The sequence below is a fragment of the Penicillium chermesinum genome (genome assembly GCF_028974085.1).
Source record: "Penicillium chermesinum strain IBT 19713 chromosome Unknown utg000007l:1.0-2695246.0:1.0-2697696.0, whole genome shotgun sequence".
Lineage (NCBI taxonomy): Eukaryota > Fungi > Ascomycota > Eurotiomycetes > Eurotiales > Aspergillaceae > Penicillium > Penicillium chermesinum.
In genome coordinates, this window is record NW_026695317.1 from 1,217,482 (window position 1) to 1,233,555 (window position 16,074).

General features: G+C 48.3%; 8 protein-coding genes across 8 annotated transcripts; 5 read left to right on the top strand and 3 right to left on the bottom strand.

Annotated features, from left to right (window-relative positions):
- Positions 1-99: 99 nt before the first annotated feature.
- N7468_009165 (Zn(II)2Cys6 transcription factor) lies at positions 100-2,294 on the top strand (the record flags this gene model as incomplete). Its single annotated transcript, XM_058478461.1, has 4 exons — positions 100-440; positions 494-521; positions 571-1,032; positions 1,083-2,294. 4 exons carry the CDS (start codon positions 100-102, stop codon positions 2,292-2,294), a joined length of 2,043 nt encoding a protein of 680 aa, XP_058326791.1.
- Positions 2,295-2,519: 225 nt separating this feature from the next.
- Positions 2,520-2,855, bottom strand: N7468_009166 (uncharacterized protein; the record flags this gene model as incomplete). The annotated part of the gene is made up of 1 exon (XM_058478462.1): positions 2,520-2,855. The coding sequence occupies one exon, from the start codon at positions 2,853-2,855 to the stop codon at positions 2,520-2,522; it is 336 nt and encodes a 111-aa protein (XP_058326792.1).
- A 537-nt stretch (positions 2,856-3,392) lies between these two features.
- N7468_009167 (uncharacterized protein) lies at positions 3,393-5,678 on the top strand (the record flags this gene model as incomplete). The annotated part of the gene is made up of 4 exons (XM_058478463.1): positions 3,393-3,583; positions 3,790-4,393; positions 4,646-4,905; positions 5,048-5,678. The coding sequence occupies 4 exons, from the start codon at positions 3,393-3,395 to the stop codon at positions 5,676-5,678; spliced, it is 1,686 nt and encodes a 561-aa protein (XP_058326793.1).
- Positions 5,679-6,129: 451 nt separating this feature from the next.
- On the bottom strand, positions 6,130-6,984 carry N7468_009168 (oxidase ustYa family protein; the record flags this gene model as incomplete). Its single annotated transcript, XM_058478464.1, has 4 exons — positions 6,130-6,469; positions 6,522-6,609; positions 6,662-6,850; positions 6,912-6,984. 4 exons carry the CDS (start codon positions 6,982-6,984, stop codon positions 6,130-6,132), a joined length of 690 nt encoding a protein of 229 aa, XP_058326794.1.
- A 967-nt stretch (positions 6,985-7,951) lies between these two features.
- On the bottom strand, positions 7,952-8,185 carry N7468_009169 (uncharacterized protein; the record flags this gene model as incomplete). The annotated part of the gene is made up of 1 exon (XM_058478465.1): positions 7,952-8,185. The coding sequence occupies one exon, from the start codon at positions 8,183-8,185 to the stop codon at positions 7,952-7,954; it is 234 nt and encodes a 77-aa protein (XP_058326795.1).
- A 953-nt stretch (positions 8,186-9,138) lies between these two features.
- N7468_009170 (uncharacterized protein) lies at positions 9,139-9,381 on the top strand (the record flags this gene model as incomplete). The annotated part of the gene is made up of 1 exon (XM_058478466.1): positions 9,139-9,381. The coding sequence occupies one exon, from the start codon at positions 9,139-9,141 to the stop codon at positions 9,379-9,381; it is 243 nt and encodes an 80-aa protein (XP_058326796.1).
- A 925-nt stretch (positions 9,382-10,306) lies between these two features.
- Positions 10,307-11,782, top strand: N7468_009171 (uncharacterized protein; the record flags this gene model as incomplete). The annotated part of the gene is made up of 1 exon (XM_058478467.1): positions 10,307-11,782. One exon carries the CDS (start codon positions 10,307-10,309, stop codon positions 11,780-11,782), a length of 1,476 nt encoding a protein of 491 aa, XP_058326797.1.
- A 528-nt stretch (positions 11,783-12,310) lies between these two features.
- On the top strand, positions 12,311-15,574 carry N7468_009172 (ankyrin repeat domain-containing protein; the record flags this gene model as incomplete). Its single annotated transcript, XM_058478468.1, has 7 exons — positions 12,311-12,717; positions 13,105-13,366; positions 13,412-13,515; positions 13,569-13,780; positions 13,846-14,582; positions 14,940-15,176; positions 15,230-15,574. The coding sequence occupies 7 exons, from the start codon at positions 12,311-12,313 to the stop codon at positions 15,572-15,574; spliced, it is 2,304 nt and encodes a 767-aa protein (XP_058326798.1).
- Between the last annotated feature and the right edge of the window lie 500 nt (positions 15,575-16,074).

Sequence of the window (16,074 nt, forward strand, 5' to 3'; positions counted from 1 at the left end):
GGATAATCATCCATAATATCTTATAAGCCAGCACCGAGGCACAAACAATAGCGAGCACGCATATACGAAGCGAGTCGCGTGCAGCAGGGGCTGGACACCATGGACCGGCCGGAGACACCGAAGCCCTACTCCTGTGTGATATGCCACAAAAGGAAAGTGAAATGTGACCGCCAGGAGCCTTGCTCAAACTGTTCAAAGGCCAACGCCGAATGTGTGTATCGGCCTCCGCCGCCGCCTCGGCGTCGCAAAAGGGAACGCGCCGACAGCGGAGACGCGTTGCTGGATCTTGACCAATCAATCCGGCGAGGAGCTAAGGAGCTTCCCCAGAATCATGCTGCCAAACAGGCTTCCACTAAAGATTTATTGGCTGACCCAAGCCAGCGTGGCCATAGTAGCGGGAGAATGATCATGAAACAGGGTAATTCTATCTATCTGGATAGGTAAGATCTGCCATGTCTCTGGTCTTTACTCGCACTGGCTAATAGCTAAGAAGCACTCTTTGGACGAGAGTCAGCCAAGAGGTTCGTGAAGCCTGATGCAATTTTTATTAGTATCCTGACCCGTCTATAGCTTCCCGATGCTACACATGTTTTGGACAATGCGTCAGATCATGAGAGCGATGATTTATCAGACGAAGAACTTGACGAAACACTCATGATCCTGGCTCCTGGGGCTGAGAATAGCCGTGCAGGCCTACATCCCAACCCAGTCCACATATTCAAACTGTGGCAGACTTTCCTTGAAAACGTCAACCCCCTTATCAAGATATTACATACTCCCACCGTCCAGCCGCAAATATTAGACGCTATGGTTGACCACGAGAAGATGAGCAGAGACCTAGAGGCCTTGATGTTCTCCATGTACTGCATATCGCTGATATCACTGACAGCAGAAGAGGTGGCAGAGTCATTCGGAGAAAGTAAAAAGAACCTGCTGCGAAGATTCCGGAAAGGAGCCCAGTTTGCTTTCAGAAATACATCACTCCTTCGCACCTCTAGCTTTATGGTACTGCAGGCTTTTATCCTATACATAGTAAGTCGATCTCAAGGTATTGGGGGCCATGGTATTAACGGCCTTGGTAGCTATCCTTGCGCGCGGTATCTGATCCCTCATCCGTCTGGACGCTAAGTGGCATTGCTATGAGGATCGCTCAACGAATTGGAATCCATCGAGATGGCGCTGGCTACGGCTTGTCGCCATTTGACACTGAGATCCGACGCCGAGTGTGGTTTCAGTTAGTGATCCTTGACGCCACTTCTGCGCAATCCTGTGGAGTGGCTTCAAGCCCGATGCTGCCAACGTCTGATTCTAGGCCACCAGCAAATGTTAATGATAGTGATCTGGATCCACTGATGAAACAACCACCAAGCGAGAAGGACGGAGTTACGGATATGATGTTCTGTCTCGCCCGCAGTGAATTTGGGAAATGGCTCCGCCGTTGGAGCGCGGCGGATGGATCCGACCCCTCTAACTCCCCATGGGCATCTTTGGCGTCTTCGTCAATGTCTTCCCGGGGAAAAGACGAAGCAGTCAAGGAACTGGAGAGTCTGCTCGAAGAAAAATACTTGAAATACTGTGATCCATCGATTCCACTGCATTCAGTTACAATTATGATGGCTCGATCCGCTATCCTCTACACCCGGCTTATGATCCATCACCCCCGGCAATACCAAGGCTCAAATACTCGGATCCCGCAAGTTGAAAGAGACATAATGTTTCAGAATTGCTTGAAGATGGCTGATTATGCCAACTATGTGCAAACTTCCACCGCTGTTCGACGTTTCTCCTGGCACACAGAAAACCACATGCCTTGGGATGCCATGATCTTCTTGCTATCGGAGATCCGCTCTCGTGCTGACCCCGAAGAGAAGAAAAAAGTTTGGGAAACTGTGGGCAATATTTACTCACGCTATCTCGCGCAGCGAAAGAGGAATCTAGATGCGCCTCTGCAAATGGCTCTTCAAAATTTGATTACCAAGGCCTGGAGAGCTTATACTGCGGATTGTAGTACTAATCAGCAAACAACTGCTCCATGTCCGCCTGTCGTGTCAACCCTTTTGGAAAAGGCGCGATCCAGAGGTCTGACGAATTTGACCGGGGGCTCTTCTCAAGCTGCAGACCCAGACCACTTAGTATTCAACCCGGACACATCGCCTTCGCGGGTCATGAGCGACGGAACAGACTTGGATTTCATATTTAACGCCGACAGCCCGATGGATTGGAACGAATGGGACAAATTTTTGAATCAGTTCCAAGGGCCTTTCCTGGATGGTATGGCGGGGAGCATTTCCTGAACTATCTCAGGGCTCGCCTGTGCCACAAGTAAAGTCCTGAGATTCGATTGAGCTTCTGAGCTCGAACTCGGAGGCTGCCCAGCCGGCTGGCCGACTTTGCAGATCCTTACGCGTTTATTCCAAGATTTGAGGGTCACAGATCTCTCTAGATCTACGGTTACAAAACAATATCTATCGCATCTATCAACTCATGGCACCTTCAATCTTCCGTCTTCAACTTTTCTCCTATAATGTCTCAACCGGAGGTTCATACCACCGGTGCGGGACTACCGGTCTCGTCCTCGCTCTTTGGCTGCACGAAGGGGCATCAAAATTCGAACAGTCCATCGGTCCGAGAGGCCCATTAGAAGCTCTTGCGAAATCCTCGTACAGGTGCGCATTTTGGAATTGCACCACCAGTTTGGATTGGCCGAGCAGCTTGTGGCTGCCTGATGGTATGACTCGAGCGACCATTTCTCCACAATCAAGATATTTGGTGATAGATTCATGTATACAGCGAGTCACGGTCGGAGCCGGGAGAGCGGTGTTCAGCCAAGAATGTGCGGTTGACAGTCTTCCCATGGGGTACATCCAATGGCCAAATTGGGCTAAAAAATTCTGTGTATCTGCTGCGCCCGGATCAGTATATTGCAGCGATCTTTGCGAGCAGTGTGCCAAAGCTAGAGAGCTATTTGGAACGTGGCTTGGAGCACTGGAACCCGTTGTCTTGATGGTGGTGAAAAATTTATTTTTGAAATTTCACTGAAAACATCCTGTTTACTCAATGCAGGATCACCCTAGTTTTATGACCAAGATAGGCAACCGTTGCGACCTATAGCAGTTGAGCCCCAGAAACACTGGAGCCTGGTAGTGTCCTTTCCGCAGTACTCCTAGTGCAAACTTGTTTATGCAAACCGTGAGTCTAGATCGAAAAATCACAGCCACACACGCTCAAAAGAACTTGAAACTTCTGAAGGCTGAAAGTTATCGCCTGCTAAAAATAAGGCTTGTAGTGAGATCGACTGGTCGGCTACAAAGAGGCGCTATCATTGGCCCGATGCGCGCTGGGGGTGGGGATACCGGAATTTATGGAAAATTCCGGTCGTGTTCAAATTATCCATGTCGACGCCCTTTTCCCTCGGCCAGAAAATTCCTACGGATTATTCGTCTCGAAGAGGCTCGGGAATTATGTCTGAACGAGCTAAAGCTGTACCCCGCAGTGCGAGCTGGGGAGCCGCGTGCGCCCCCTGTGCAAGGGCAAAGGCTCGGTGTATCCGGTCTAATAAGGCGGCCGGAGACAGATGTGATAGGTAAGTTGTCAGAGATTCCTCTATATACGCGAGAAAAAGCACCCTATATTGTTACTTCTGTTGCTGATTGTGTAGATGCGAGAATCTACAGAAAAGCTGCGTGGAGCAAGCTCCTAAGACAAGAAAAAAGCGACAAGCAAAGCTCTCGTAAGCACAACAGCATGGTAGTGACCTATCGAATGATACTCACTGGCTTTTTGCAATAGGAGGTCACAGCAGCTGGAAGCAAAATTGGACAATCTGCTCGAATCATTAAAGCGGCCAGAGCAGAACCCGAATCTAGGCCATCTGGGCATGCAGCTCCGCGACAGCCCAGAGGGCTCAAAAGCCCACTCGTCATCAATATTCACGGGCGGACAGCCCGGCAAAATCCAAACCAGCGATACAGGCTCAATTGAGATAGCTCCTCTACCCGGGTACAATACATACGCACGCCCACTATGTACCTGTTCAGAGACGATCGAGCAAGAAGACCTCGTCCCATCACAGCCTGATGAGGTTCTGTTATCAATATATCGGAGCCAACTGAGTGCTCAATTCCCCTTTGTGATCATCCCACCAAGAGTGACTCTGGCAGAGCTCCGAGAAACGCGCCCTTTCCTGTTGAAAGTCGTCAGAATGATCGCTTCGATTCGAAACCGAAGGTCGATGTGGGGACAAAGCCATGCAGTCATGCGTCATCTTACGGAAGCGGCGATGATTAGGGGTGAGCGCTCTCTGGACTTGCTGCAGGGGATATTGATGTTTGTAGGTTATTTTCACTATTACTGCATGGCGCATGGGCAGTTCAGCAATTTGATCCACTTGGCAGTGAGCATGATCACCGATACGGGGTTGGACCGGCATTCCAAGCCCCGTGAGAAAAACCAGTTTGTTGCGATGGATCGGGAGGAGCCTAGGAAACTGACAAGCGAAGAGAAAAGGGTGGTTCTCGGAGTTTGGTATATGAATTCGAAGTAAGTGCAGTTCATGGCTTATACTTTTGGAACGGCTCCATGTGCTCACGGAACCTCCAGTGCTGCTCTGACTTGGAACATAATCAACTCTACATGTTTCACAAAGCACTTGCAACAATGTCGACAGGAGCTGGAGGAAGCGCCAGAATACGAAACAGATAGGCTGCTTGTCGAACTGGTCAAGATCCAGCACCTGACCGAGAAGATCTTTCGATTCAACCATAGAGAAGAGTTAGTGGACACGATGCCTGGTTTCACATCCCCGTCCGAAGAAGATGCACTCTTGTACACAAGCAGCTTGGAGGCCGAAATGGAAGGCATGAGGCGATCATTACCGGCCAGCCTAGAACATAACTGTAAGCGCCCGTCCGCGTCCCAAAAGATGCATCTTGCTGACACTCCCCTTAGACCTCCTATCGAGTCACTATAGCATTACGCACATACGGCTCTATGAAAACCTATTAGCCAATTCCCACCCATGGGAAGAGCGAATGACACAGTCTCTCAGCCCAGCATCCGATTCAACGCAGTCTGAACACAACATCCACTACGCCGCCGCAACACAAGCTGTGCAAGAATGGCTTCACACCTGGCTTTCAATACCAGTCTGCTACTATTTCTATATGCCTCAACCAGGAATTAGCCATCTTATTTTCGCCGCAACAATGCTCGTGAGACGAGCCCGGCTGGTCCTGCTCGCCTGGGGCCAGCCCGCACAAAGAAGCGCCACAGGCAGCGCAGCAGGAACCGCACCATCCGACCGCCCAGTGCCCAAAGCAGTTCCAGCTACAGTCGGATATACCCCCTTCCAAGGGTTCTTGATAGAACCTCTGATCACACTGGCCGGACGGTTCGAAAGCGCGAAGCAGGAAATTGGGGTAGCGCACGCTACCGAATGGAAGAATGACTTCTTCGATATCGCCGGTATGATCTTGCGCAATCGAGCCGACCGTATCGAGAAGTGGTGCGGGGTGGTTAACGCAAAGGGCTTCTTGCCGAGGAAGCACACGGCCTCGGACTCGCTGGAAAGTCCGAATGCGTTCCGGACGGTGGATGACATGCTGTTTGAGCAGGGGAATGCGCCGCTGTTTAATGATGCTGATTTGGAGAATTGGCTTTGGGCGGGTGACTTTTTTTGACGGGATGGGGTTGAATCCAGGCCCGATGGATGGGTTTGGTGGTAGTGATCCCGTTGCTGGGATTTCAATGGGGATCGCTGTTGATCCATCTGTTGTTTATCGATAACCCGTGACAAAGCGAATGGATTGTTAGTCCTGAGGATGACGAGACGTATCACGGCTAGATCATGAGTTTGTCGAGGCTTGATCCTGAGGGTTCTACGCACAAAGGTAAGGTGTATTCTAGGACTACCACGACACATTTTTTGGACCCTTTAATTTGCTGGAAATCGTCTACGATTGGTGATACATGTGTTTATTTGGAAAACTCCACGAGCCGAGATCGAAAATCAGCTTGTGATAAATCCCATGTTTTCCACTGGAATTTGGAACAGCACATTGTATAGGCATACTATCTACAAGTTTCGCGTTCACAGGGTTCCAAGAATATTCCAGAGGCCACTGCAGACGATCACTGGGCCTTGTCCTTAAGTTGACGCATCTTGCGTTCATCCATCCAGTGCCGCATTGGCTCCCACTTTCGACAGGTGTGAGTTTGGCCAACTCCGAGCCCTATAGACATACCTTCATGGTGATAGAGTGGTACTGGTGATAGGTCGCCCTGGCATTGTATAGCCTGGCGGAGCTGATCCAGGCAATGGTCCATGTGAATTCTTCCCCAGTCCGGAGGAAAAGCGGTTGAATTCTGTATCTCCATCTCAAGATGACTAGGGCCGAGTTTGGAGTAATAGTCTTTGTCAAGCTCTTTGCGGACCGCATTAAGACAATGTAAAGAATGAAACATATCAGGCCTGGGGAAGTGTCAGTTTGTCTTGAAAGAAACTGAGATATAGTATTTCATACTCAAAATGGTAATGGCCGGACGCAGGCTCTACAGTCAGATCTGGTAGGTAAGGTGCCGCTTCTTCAGGAGTTAATCTGACAAATTCTCCTGTGAAAGAGTCAGTCTTAGTGGAGGGAAATATTTGGAAAGGCTGATGTACCTCTCAGGAGATCACCCCAGGCACGATCAATCTCGGGACCGGGAGGTCCAAAATATTGAGGTTCTGCTGGATCGATTTCCCGATAGACAGTTTTAGTTTCTCTGTCGAACCACAGCTTTCCTGAAAAAGTCCGCTCTTCAAGAACGATATGCGGATGCGAATCTTCGAGGTCTGTTCGGTAAGCTGGGCCTGTTGTTGGAAGGCAGTAGCTCTCTCTGTGTGCAACCTGATGAAGGAGAACGTAAATGACCACCGACCCCAATGAAAACGTCGAGGCTATCCAAGGCCAGACCAGAGGAGCCCGAGGCTGTTCCCAAGTCCATTTTTCAAGAAACGGAAGTTGCTCTTGGGAAGAACCATTCGGCTCTTCTGCCCGATATTTCGTATAAACATAGTCTTTAAGAGATTTAAAGAAAGCCATTTTTTGGTCCGAGAAGTATTGTAATGGGCAGTTTGGCAAGCAGAGATCTGATTCCGGCGAGATGTGTTCATATGTGCTGGCAGTTCCCAGTGACGTGATCTTACTAGGCCCATAGACTTCCCAGAGAAAAGGTATCCCAAAAATGACGTCTGTTCGACTAGATTGGACCAGAAGAATGCTTGCACAATCAGTGAAGTCGGAAGAAGCATGGTGATCGATGATCAACTTGAATGATCGGCAGCCCAATCAATGTCTTGGGAGGCTCGCCCCGCATTCTTGATGAACACTTCTCTCCATGTTTCAAAAGATCAGCCTTCTTAATGACGTAGTCTAAGGTGGGATCTGGAGTGGTTTTTCTCGAAAGATCGCAAAAGAGATTTCGGGGATGCAGCGCGATTTGCCCCTCGCAAGGCGGTGATCTACATAGCTTCATTGCGATGTGGCACGAAAAGCGAGGCCGCTGACGATAAGTCACCCCAATATGATCTCATAATTCCAAGCGCCACTGAAGCTCTCTGTGCAGTTTTGAAGGAACCTGATGGCTATAAAGTTGGCCAAAATTCCCCTATGGCGGCTCACCAACATACAAGACAACTTTTCAAACAAACATCTTCATAGATCAAGTAAGCTGCAATGTCTCTTTGATGGAGGCCTTTGATCTGTTTTACTGACGCAACACAAGACCCAAACACTCCATCATGAAATTCTCAGTTGCCATGATGTCCATGACCGCTGGTCTGGCTATCGCAGCTCCCATGGTCAACAAGGAGATGCCTGAGACCCCGGCGATTACCAAACTTGGCGGTAGTGCTGAACCTGCCATGATCAATAAGCGAGCCGCCCACATGGACATGTATGCTAAACGGGGCTTAGGCGATGCACCCGAAGGTGACGCAACTATCAACAAGCGTGGCAACGCATATGCCTTGGAGGGCGACTCGATTGATAGGCGTGGTATCAACGATGCTTTGGAGGATGATTCCCTCAACAAGCGCGCCTTGGAGGGTGATTCCAACAAGCGTGGCGACGGATATGCTTTGGAGGATGATTCCCTCAACAAGCGCGCCTTGGAGGGAGATTCCAATAAGCGTGGCTACGGACATGCTTTGGAGGGCGACTCGATTAATAGGCGTGGTATCAATGATGCTTTGGAGGATGACTCCCTCAACAAGCGTGGAGCTGGATACTCAGATGAGATGCCCGATGTCTCCATCAACAGGCGAGGTCTCGACGGTGATTTGGAGGATGACTCCCTCCATAAGCGCACTTTGGAGGGTGATTCCCACAAGCGTGGCTACGGACATGCTTTGGAGGATAGCTCCCTGGACAAGCACGCCTTAGAGGGTAGTTCAAACAAGCGTAATGCCGAGCATGATGCCATGACTATGCGCGACTACGCTGCCAGCAATATGAATGAGGTGAACTGAGTGAGCCGGAAAGGACAATGGACTCTAGAATTTCATTCGGGTCTACTGATGGGGTGCCAATGTTGAAATGTCGATAGCTTTGCTGGTGCTTGTCAGCTTGGTTTGTACTACTACCACTAGTATGCATCAAATAGCTGACACCGTGAGGGAAGTGTGTTACATTTTTCATTTACTTTTTGCCATTATTCTGTGTTGTTTGAACGTAGCAGCTATTTGAAAATCGCTACTGAACTGTCCAGCCTCTTTCTTGACCGTACGTTCCTCCCGCTTGAAATAACCATCGCATGCTTTACGCCAATCTTCTGATCCGACAAGAGTAAATTCATAGTCGTTCTGGCCTCCAGTCCTATCCCATCCCCGACTTCGAGCCTATCGTAATATAGCCTTCATAAGACCACAATCTGCGATACTGTTATATATTGTTTTACGGCCTATGTGTGCTACCCCACAAGAACCCAAAGTTAGAATTACCAGTACATGACTGCGGAGAGCTCTCAAGCGACGGTGAGAAACGTGGCGAAGATAATCGAATGCTTTGTTACTAGCTAGGGCCAACTCATTGGTAGCATCTCTGCTAACATTTTTATTTTAGCGCACCCAATGCACCTGATTTCATATGTATATTGTAGATGGATAGGTGTTTCATCAGAGGCGAGCTGCGTTGTCACGCTACCTTGTCCTATGTTGCTCGGGCCACCCTTCAAATCGAGCAAAATGGGCCGAAGGGGGCCGCAGGGACATACAAATGGGGGTTGAGAAGAACGAAGCGAAAAGGCTCCGCTGTCAGCGGTGAGAGCGAGGTACATTGCCGTCTTGGAAATCATCAGCCCCGAGATGTCTCCGAACGCGTAAGTGGGCCGCAAGTGCTGTAGCTTAAAAGGGAGATTGAGTCCTCATTGCTTCAGAGGAATACATGAGGCTATATATAAATCAAACATCAAGTTGAATTCCAGTCAACTTGGTGCTTTCTAAGAGATATACAAGGAATTCATTCCGGTGAAGAGGCTCTGTTTCTGATCTACGCCAGCCCCCTACCACAACAGGCCAGCTACCGTGATAGTCAACAAATTGGTCCGTCGATGTAATACATTTCACGCAACTCACCAACCACCGCCGAGTTTCAAGCGGCAGAAAACGCGTTGTTGTTTCCGCGCAACAGAATATCACGTGCCTTCATCACCTCTGATTAACGACGCCCCTGCCCTCTCACCATACCACTTGTATTCTCTCCAAAGGCCTTCTCGAATAAAAAGGAAGGAAAAAGGAAGGCAGAATTCATGAGTTAAGCCATAATCATGGTATCACAAGTTGAGGATCAGCTTCAGCCAACGTCTGCGCAGTTGGACATTGCGACAAATGAAGCTCGGGCGTACTGGTATTCGCTAGCCGACGAAGCTATTGCCCTTCTTCAAGATAGAATCATGCTTAGGTCGGTCGTACCACAGGATATGCTGTCACAGGTTCCAGCGTTGCCAGCCACGCAAATTGCAGTCAACAAAGTTACTCTCTCTGACGAGATAACAAAGGCGCTTCTTACAATTGCGACATCGGCAACGAGTTTGGCTGAGCCCGAGAAATGCAATGCTGAAGCTGTTTCAAGGGATATCGAAGCAGGCTTGTTGGTAGGGGTACAATCACCTATTTCATGCAATTTATCCGGAACTTGCTTTCAACGGTTGCAAGCAAGTGGAACAGGGGGGGAGGAGAACGCCAAATCTCATTGGTGTACTATCACTAGCATGGGCTTATATCCTCTCAGCCTATTTCATCGAGGTGCAGCAGCATGAAGGCGCAGATATGGTTTACACAGACTCTGCTGCGTCTTGGCGGTGCTATGACATGGATCCAAATGCGGAAGATACGTCTTCTATCAAAGTCGACATCGGCAAGGCAGATGAAAGAGCTGCTCGGTGGTGGGCAGCTATTTTAGCCCCTTCCAAAGGATGGAAAGCAACTGTTACTCAGAGGAATGGGACATCATACATCTCACCTTGGTCACTTTGTTTAGAAAATGAGCCTGGGTTTGGAATTATATGGCAGGACAACGGTACCGGAAAGGAGGGCACTGCACCTCTTTGCCCTCTTTCATCTCAATCTGCCTTGGAACTCTTAGCTGAGTTTTGCTCCTTACATGACTTGGGCGGACAATGCTGGGCCGCTTTTGCAACAGCATTGACCTTTCCGACACATAAACAGTACGAAATTACTATCCAACTTCCTCGACCAACAACAGCCCAGGGACAAGCAAAGCATTCTTCAAACATACATCTGATTAGCGAATATCTCTCGGCTGGCAGGGACCTTGCTTATTATATCTCTCTGAGTTGCAATTACAGTGTCCTGATATCTAGTCTCTGCGGATCGTTTTGGGAACCGAGCATTGCATGCAATCTTGTCAGTCCATGGCTGCATCCAATTTTGGAGAAGGTCCCTAGAGCCACCGGAATAGCAGAGAACGCAGGGCGATATCATGAAATAATTGCTCTTTTATGCGGCATGCGCCGTCCGCGACTTAAGGGCCTTTGGGAGGGAGCTGCCCTAAGTGGGCTTGTGCCCAAGGTCATCGATCTTGTCAAGAGTGGAACACCTCCTCTTGATCCAAACGGCTTTCCTTGGACAGCTTCTCCTCAGACTTTCATGGACTCATGTGGCGCAGGGCCATACTTCTATAGACGAGCTTCCGGCGACAACGCTATCAGAAGAAGTGATGCTTGGAGACTTCTATATCTCCCCACATCAGCGGATGATGGCCTTTACTATAATAGTCTCCCCTTTTCACCATGGTATCCTACCGGCGAAACTGTCGAGAAAAATTGTGCATTTCGAGTTCGTGTGCACAAATCATGTTCAAGGCACCGTCTCGCCCAGACCTCCTGGTCCTGGCAATTACAAGATGGCTCATCTCTCAATGGCCGCATATTTCGCGCGGAGGAACCCGTTTATTTGCAGCCATCTAAAGTTGCGCGATCTCGCAAAACTCACAGATTCGTTTGCCCACCAGTTGCTCTCTCTCCGTCGCAGGACGCATCGCATGCAGCATTCTTCGAAGCGTTCCGCTGGGTATTGGCAAATCATGAGGGAAGACCGAATTCTGAGCCAGTATATGATGATGACTGGATTGCTGGCTGCGACGATAGCGATGAATGTTATTCGGAAACAGAAGAAATCTCTCATAGCAACGTTCCCACCAACAACAATGAGGAAATATTTGCTCAGGAGCTGAAAGGCTGTGTTGACCGGGCTTTGTCTTCACAAGGAGATTCAATAAAATAATGGATTGAAAACACTTTATGATATAGTGAAGCTGAACTAGAAATCAGATCTATTACACTTGACAGAATGCTAGCCAGAAGTATCCAATAGTCCTTGTAAAAATGGGGCTGTCCTGCGATGCTCGGGACATTTCTTATAGATTCTCCACGCTTGTGCTATATAGGAATGAAACTGCAACCCCCAAGGGAAGGAGCAACAAGAGAAGGTTTTTGATAAAAAAAAAACCAAAAAAACATACAATAGTCAGGGTTCCTATGTGGCCACCCACCATAGTACTAACTGACCAGCGTGTGGCTTAAACGTGGTGAATAGTCGGTGGGTGCCGCCTGGGTGAGAAAGGGTGAGAGTGGGTGAGGATCATGCCACCCCGCACTGACCCTTTCAGCCACAGGCTAGTACTGTGCAGCTGCAGGCGTGACGTGGCGATTCAGCCTCATTTCGATGAATGAAATTGCCGCTGTCTTTCCGGCTTCCTATATCCAAAATCCCTTTGTGACACCCCCTCTGCGCCTCCAAGATAGGCTCAAAATGGCAGAGCTCGTTGGAGTCATCTCTGGTGGTGTTGGCATTGCTTCCTTTGCCCTCCAAATTTCAAGCAACGTTAATTCTTTGAGACGAACTTATCAGTACAACAGGAACAAAGCATCACAGGAACTCGAGGAACTCGCCCACCGTCTCGAGTTCTTGAATTTGCTCTTGGAAGACCTCCAGCCTTTTGAGGGGAAACCGTCTGTTGATCTTGCAATTAGAAGCTGTCAATACATATACCATGATATGGACAAAGCTTTGAAGTTATTACAAGAGAAGATGCACAGGGCGCCAGCTGGCTGGAAAGGCGACTGGAAGTTAGCGAAAGGTTGTCTTTCTAGGCAAATTCGCGAGGAGATTCATGACATTGGACACAAGCTTATATGGATGACCCAAATGATGAATACGTGAGTACTCATGATTGAGCGACATCAAGAGATTTCTAGCTCATATTCAGCTCAAGTGCACTCTGCACGGTGTCAGTTCCCCCTAGAGGTATCGCGGGAAACCATGCCGACTCCCCCATATCCCACGACACTCCCCCCAACTGCCACGAGCAACCGAGAGAATGAAAAGGCCCTCACGTCAAATGAGAGTGTCGCTCGCTCACAGCCCAGTGCATCTTCAGTGACTCGACGAAAATCCTGTGTCGCACGACACTGCCATTGTTCATGCCATATGACCGAGAGCAGCTCAGGCCGTTATTGGGGTCTGCAATACACTCCGATTTCGATGATCTTTGCGGAATGCGATAATAATAAATGTGACATGAAGGGAATTTGTTTGAGCTTCAGGGTTGCTTTCAACAAGTTCAGCATTCCATGGGCACTTTTGCTAGACTTCCAATTTATTCTCGGTGCTAGAAAGTATTCTTTGCGGCCCGCCCTTAGCTTGCAACGAGTCGTGAACTATACATCACCCGGATTTGAGACTATATGGAGATGTCGAAAGGGCCTTCTTCCACTTTCAGAAGCGCAGGATCAACTCCGGAGACTGAACAGATCGCCGTCGCCTCTGTCACAGCACATTAATCCAGCTGGAGACAATTATATCCGGGTAAGTTTTATGTTCCAAGGTCAAATTTAGCTAATTAGATTCTAGGACCTTCTCTGTTATGGACCATGGAATAACCAGAATAACCAGTTTGCTTTGTTGGGGTTTTTGGTCAAAGAGTTAGACATGAGACTTGAGGATGAAGATAATCAGTTTGTTTTGCACCAAGTGCTGGTAAAAGAAGCTTTCACTGATTCAACTATAGGACACTGATCCGTTGCGCCTCGTGGATAGGCGAAGGATCACATATCGGGTTACTCGAGGCCATCCTTGAATTAGGATTTGACGCCAGTGGTATAGATTCACCATTGTTCCAGAAATGGCCCTCGCCTTGTTCACCTAATTGGATTTCGGAAGAGTTCACACCTGACCCATTTTTCCTGGAATATCTTGCTATCATTTCGAAAGACAACCCGGGTGAGTAGAGAACCGGTGTTCTCGTAGTGTTCGTGCAGCGATGCAGACCTAATACAAATTCTCAGAATTCGGAGGGTCTACAGCCCTCCATGACGCTGTACTGCGCAGATCGCCAGCGACCGTGCGATCCCTCCTTTCAAATGTGTCCGGCTTGGAAGATTGCCGCAACTTTCTAGGCCAAACACCCTTGCATCTCGCAGTCTGCGATCCGGAAATATTCACTATGGTTCTGGATGCTGGGTTTGATATGGACTCGAGGGATGAATGGGGGATCACTCCCCTAATGTATGCAGCTGGGATGGGAGTAAGTGAGGTCGTACAGTTACTCATCTCCAAAGGCGCAAATATAATGGCCCAGGCTACATATTTGAACCGGGGTTTCGTGGATTACGCATCTGCCCGCGGACACTGGGATTTAATACTCGAATCACTGAAAACTATTCAGCTATACTACTGTGAACAAGCCTTTCAGGATTGCGTGTGTTGGGCTATTCTCAGATTGATTTACAGCGACAACATCACCTTATCTGATGGTTCGAGAGAGAAATACTTTGTGGGTTATCTTGATCTTTGTGAAAACTCGAATTTCACATTCTCAGATAGCTATAGAGGTACAGATGGCAATAACCTCTTGCACTATGTCAAAACAGAGAAGGAGCTGCATGCTCTTGTCAATCACGGCTTTCATGACTTTAACAGACCCAACAGTGAAGGCGAAACTCCAATCTTCTCCATTTTGAGCCGTGTCTCGAATGCAGACTTGCTTCGGTGCTGTGTTGATAACGGGACTGATATCAATTACGTCAGCCATAAGGATCGCACGATCATATTTTCGCTCATATCAGAGCTGAGCGGCTTTTACTATACCACTTGGGATACAGTGGATTCAATGAGGTTCTGCTTGCAGTTAGGTTTGGACATCTTTCATACGGACAGCTGCAGATGTGCTTGTTCAACTAATGGCTGTCATACCGCCTCCGCCTTCGATTTGAGTTTCAGATCTAATTATTCCTGGAATCAGGCGAGATTTATCTGGACTCTTGAATGGCTTTCAAAAATTGAGGAACTATGTGGGTATGGGGCATGTAAAAAGATGCTTCTGGCATTGATTCGCAGAATGCGTTTTGATATGCTTGAGATAACCCATGTCTGTTGTCAGGGAGAGGCCGGCTTAAGATCAAGATGGGAATTCGCTCAGACGAGGCCCAAGGAATTTGGAGGGTCATTACACGAGGAGCGACAGGCGATAATGACATTGGAGCAAGAGATGGAGGATTACAGCGCAGAGAGCTTGGAAAGTCTCAGATGCCAGTTGATGAATCTCGCCAAGGAGAGATATGTCAAGGCTAGCGTTGCAAGCGATGCAAGAGCTGCAAGCCGCAGAAGGACATACGAAGTAAGTCGCCTTTCAGATATGAAATTAATAGTGCAGTCTATCTGATAAATCAGTCTGGCTTTACTGTCGACTACAAAAATGACACTTTCCGTTGGTGCGTCGATTGTACTACCAGCACCGGGTATAACTTGACATGCGACATATCACAATATGCCTTCTGGCTGCAACACGAATATTTGCGAGGGTACAAAGATCGCGAAACTGGCTTCGTTCAACAAGGATGGTACGAAAGGCGGACTGCATGGCTTGTTGAAATAATCAGCGTGATGGGAGTTTCACTTCAAACAATTAAGCAACAAATGGAAAACATACATCTTGAGGAGACAAGGTTGGAGAAGATTGATTCAAAGGCTGTCGTCGACCAATTTTGGAGTTCTGCAAAGGATAAACTTGCCTAGGACCTAATACCAGATGTTATATGGTCATATTAATGGCGACCAACATCTTGACTATCAATACATTCGTTCCTAAATTCACTGACTTTACTTCAGTTATCCAAACCATACGCGGTTAGATCTTGCTTCATGATCCCTGGAAGTACATAACTAAACATTACTTTCTTTTCCACCAAAACTTTTAATCTTCTTTCCTCTGCTAATTGGGAATCCACAGAAATGAAAATTCCGATCCTTCAAAGGAAGGAGCAAAAGAAAGCTTAAAAAACATACGACAGTCAGGATTCCCATGTGGTCACCCACCATAGTACTAACTGACCGGCGTGTGGCTTAAGTACGGCTGAGCGGACGGGAAGCCCTGTTCTCCACACCCTATGGTCGTATGTGCTAGACGATTCGAATGACTGCTCTATATTATACTGCTGATCCATGGGTACATGCTGCTGGCAAGGTGTCTTCTATGTAGAATACTGGCGTACCTTTCCCAGGTTTCATGTATGTGT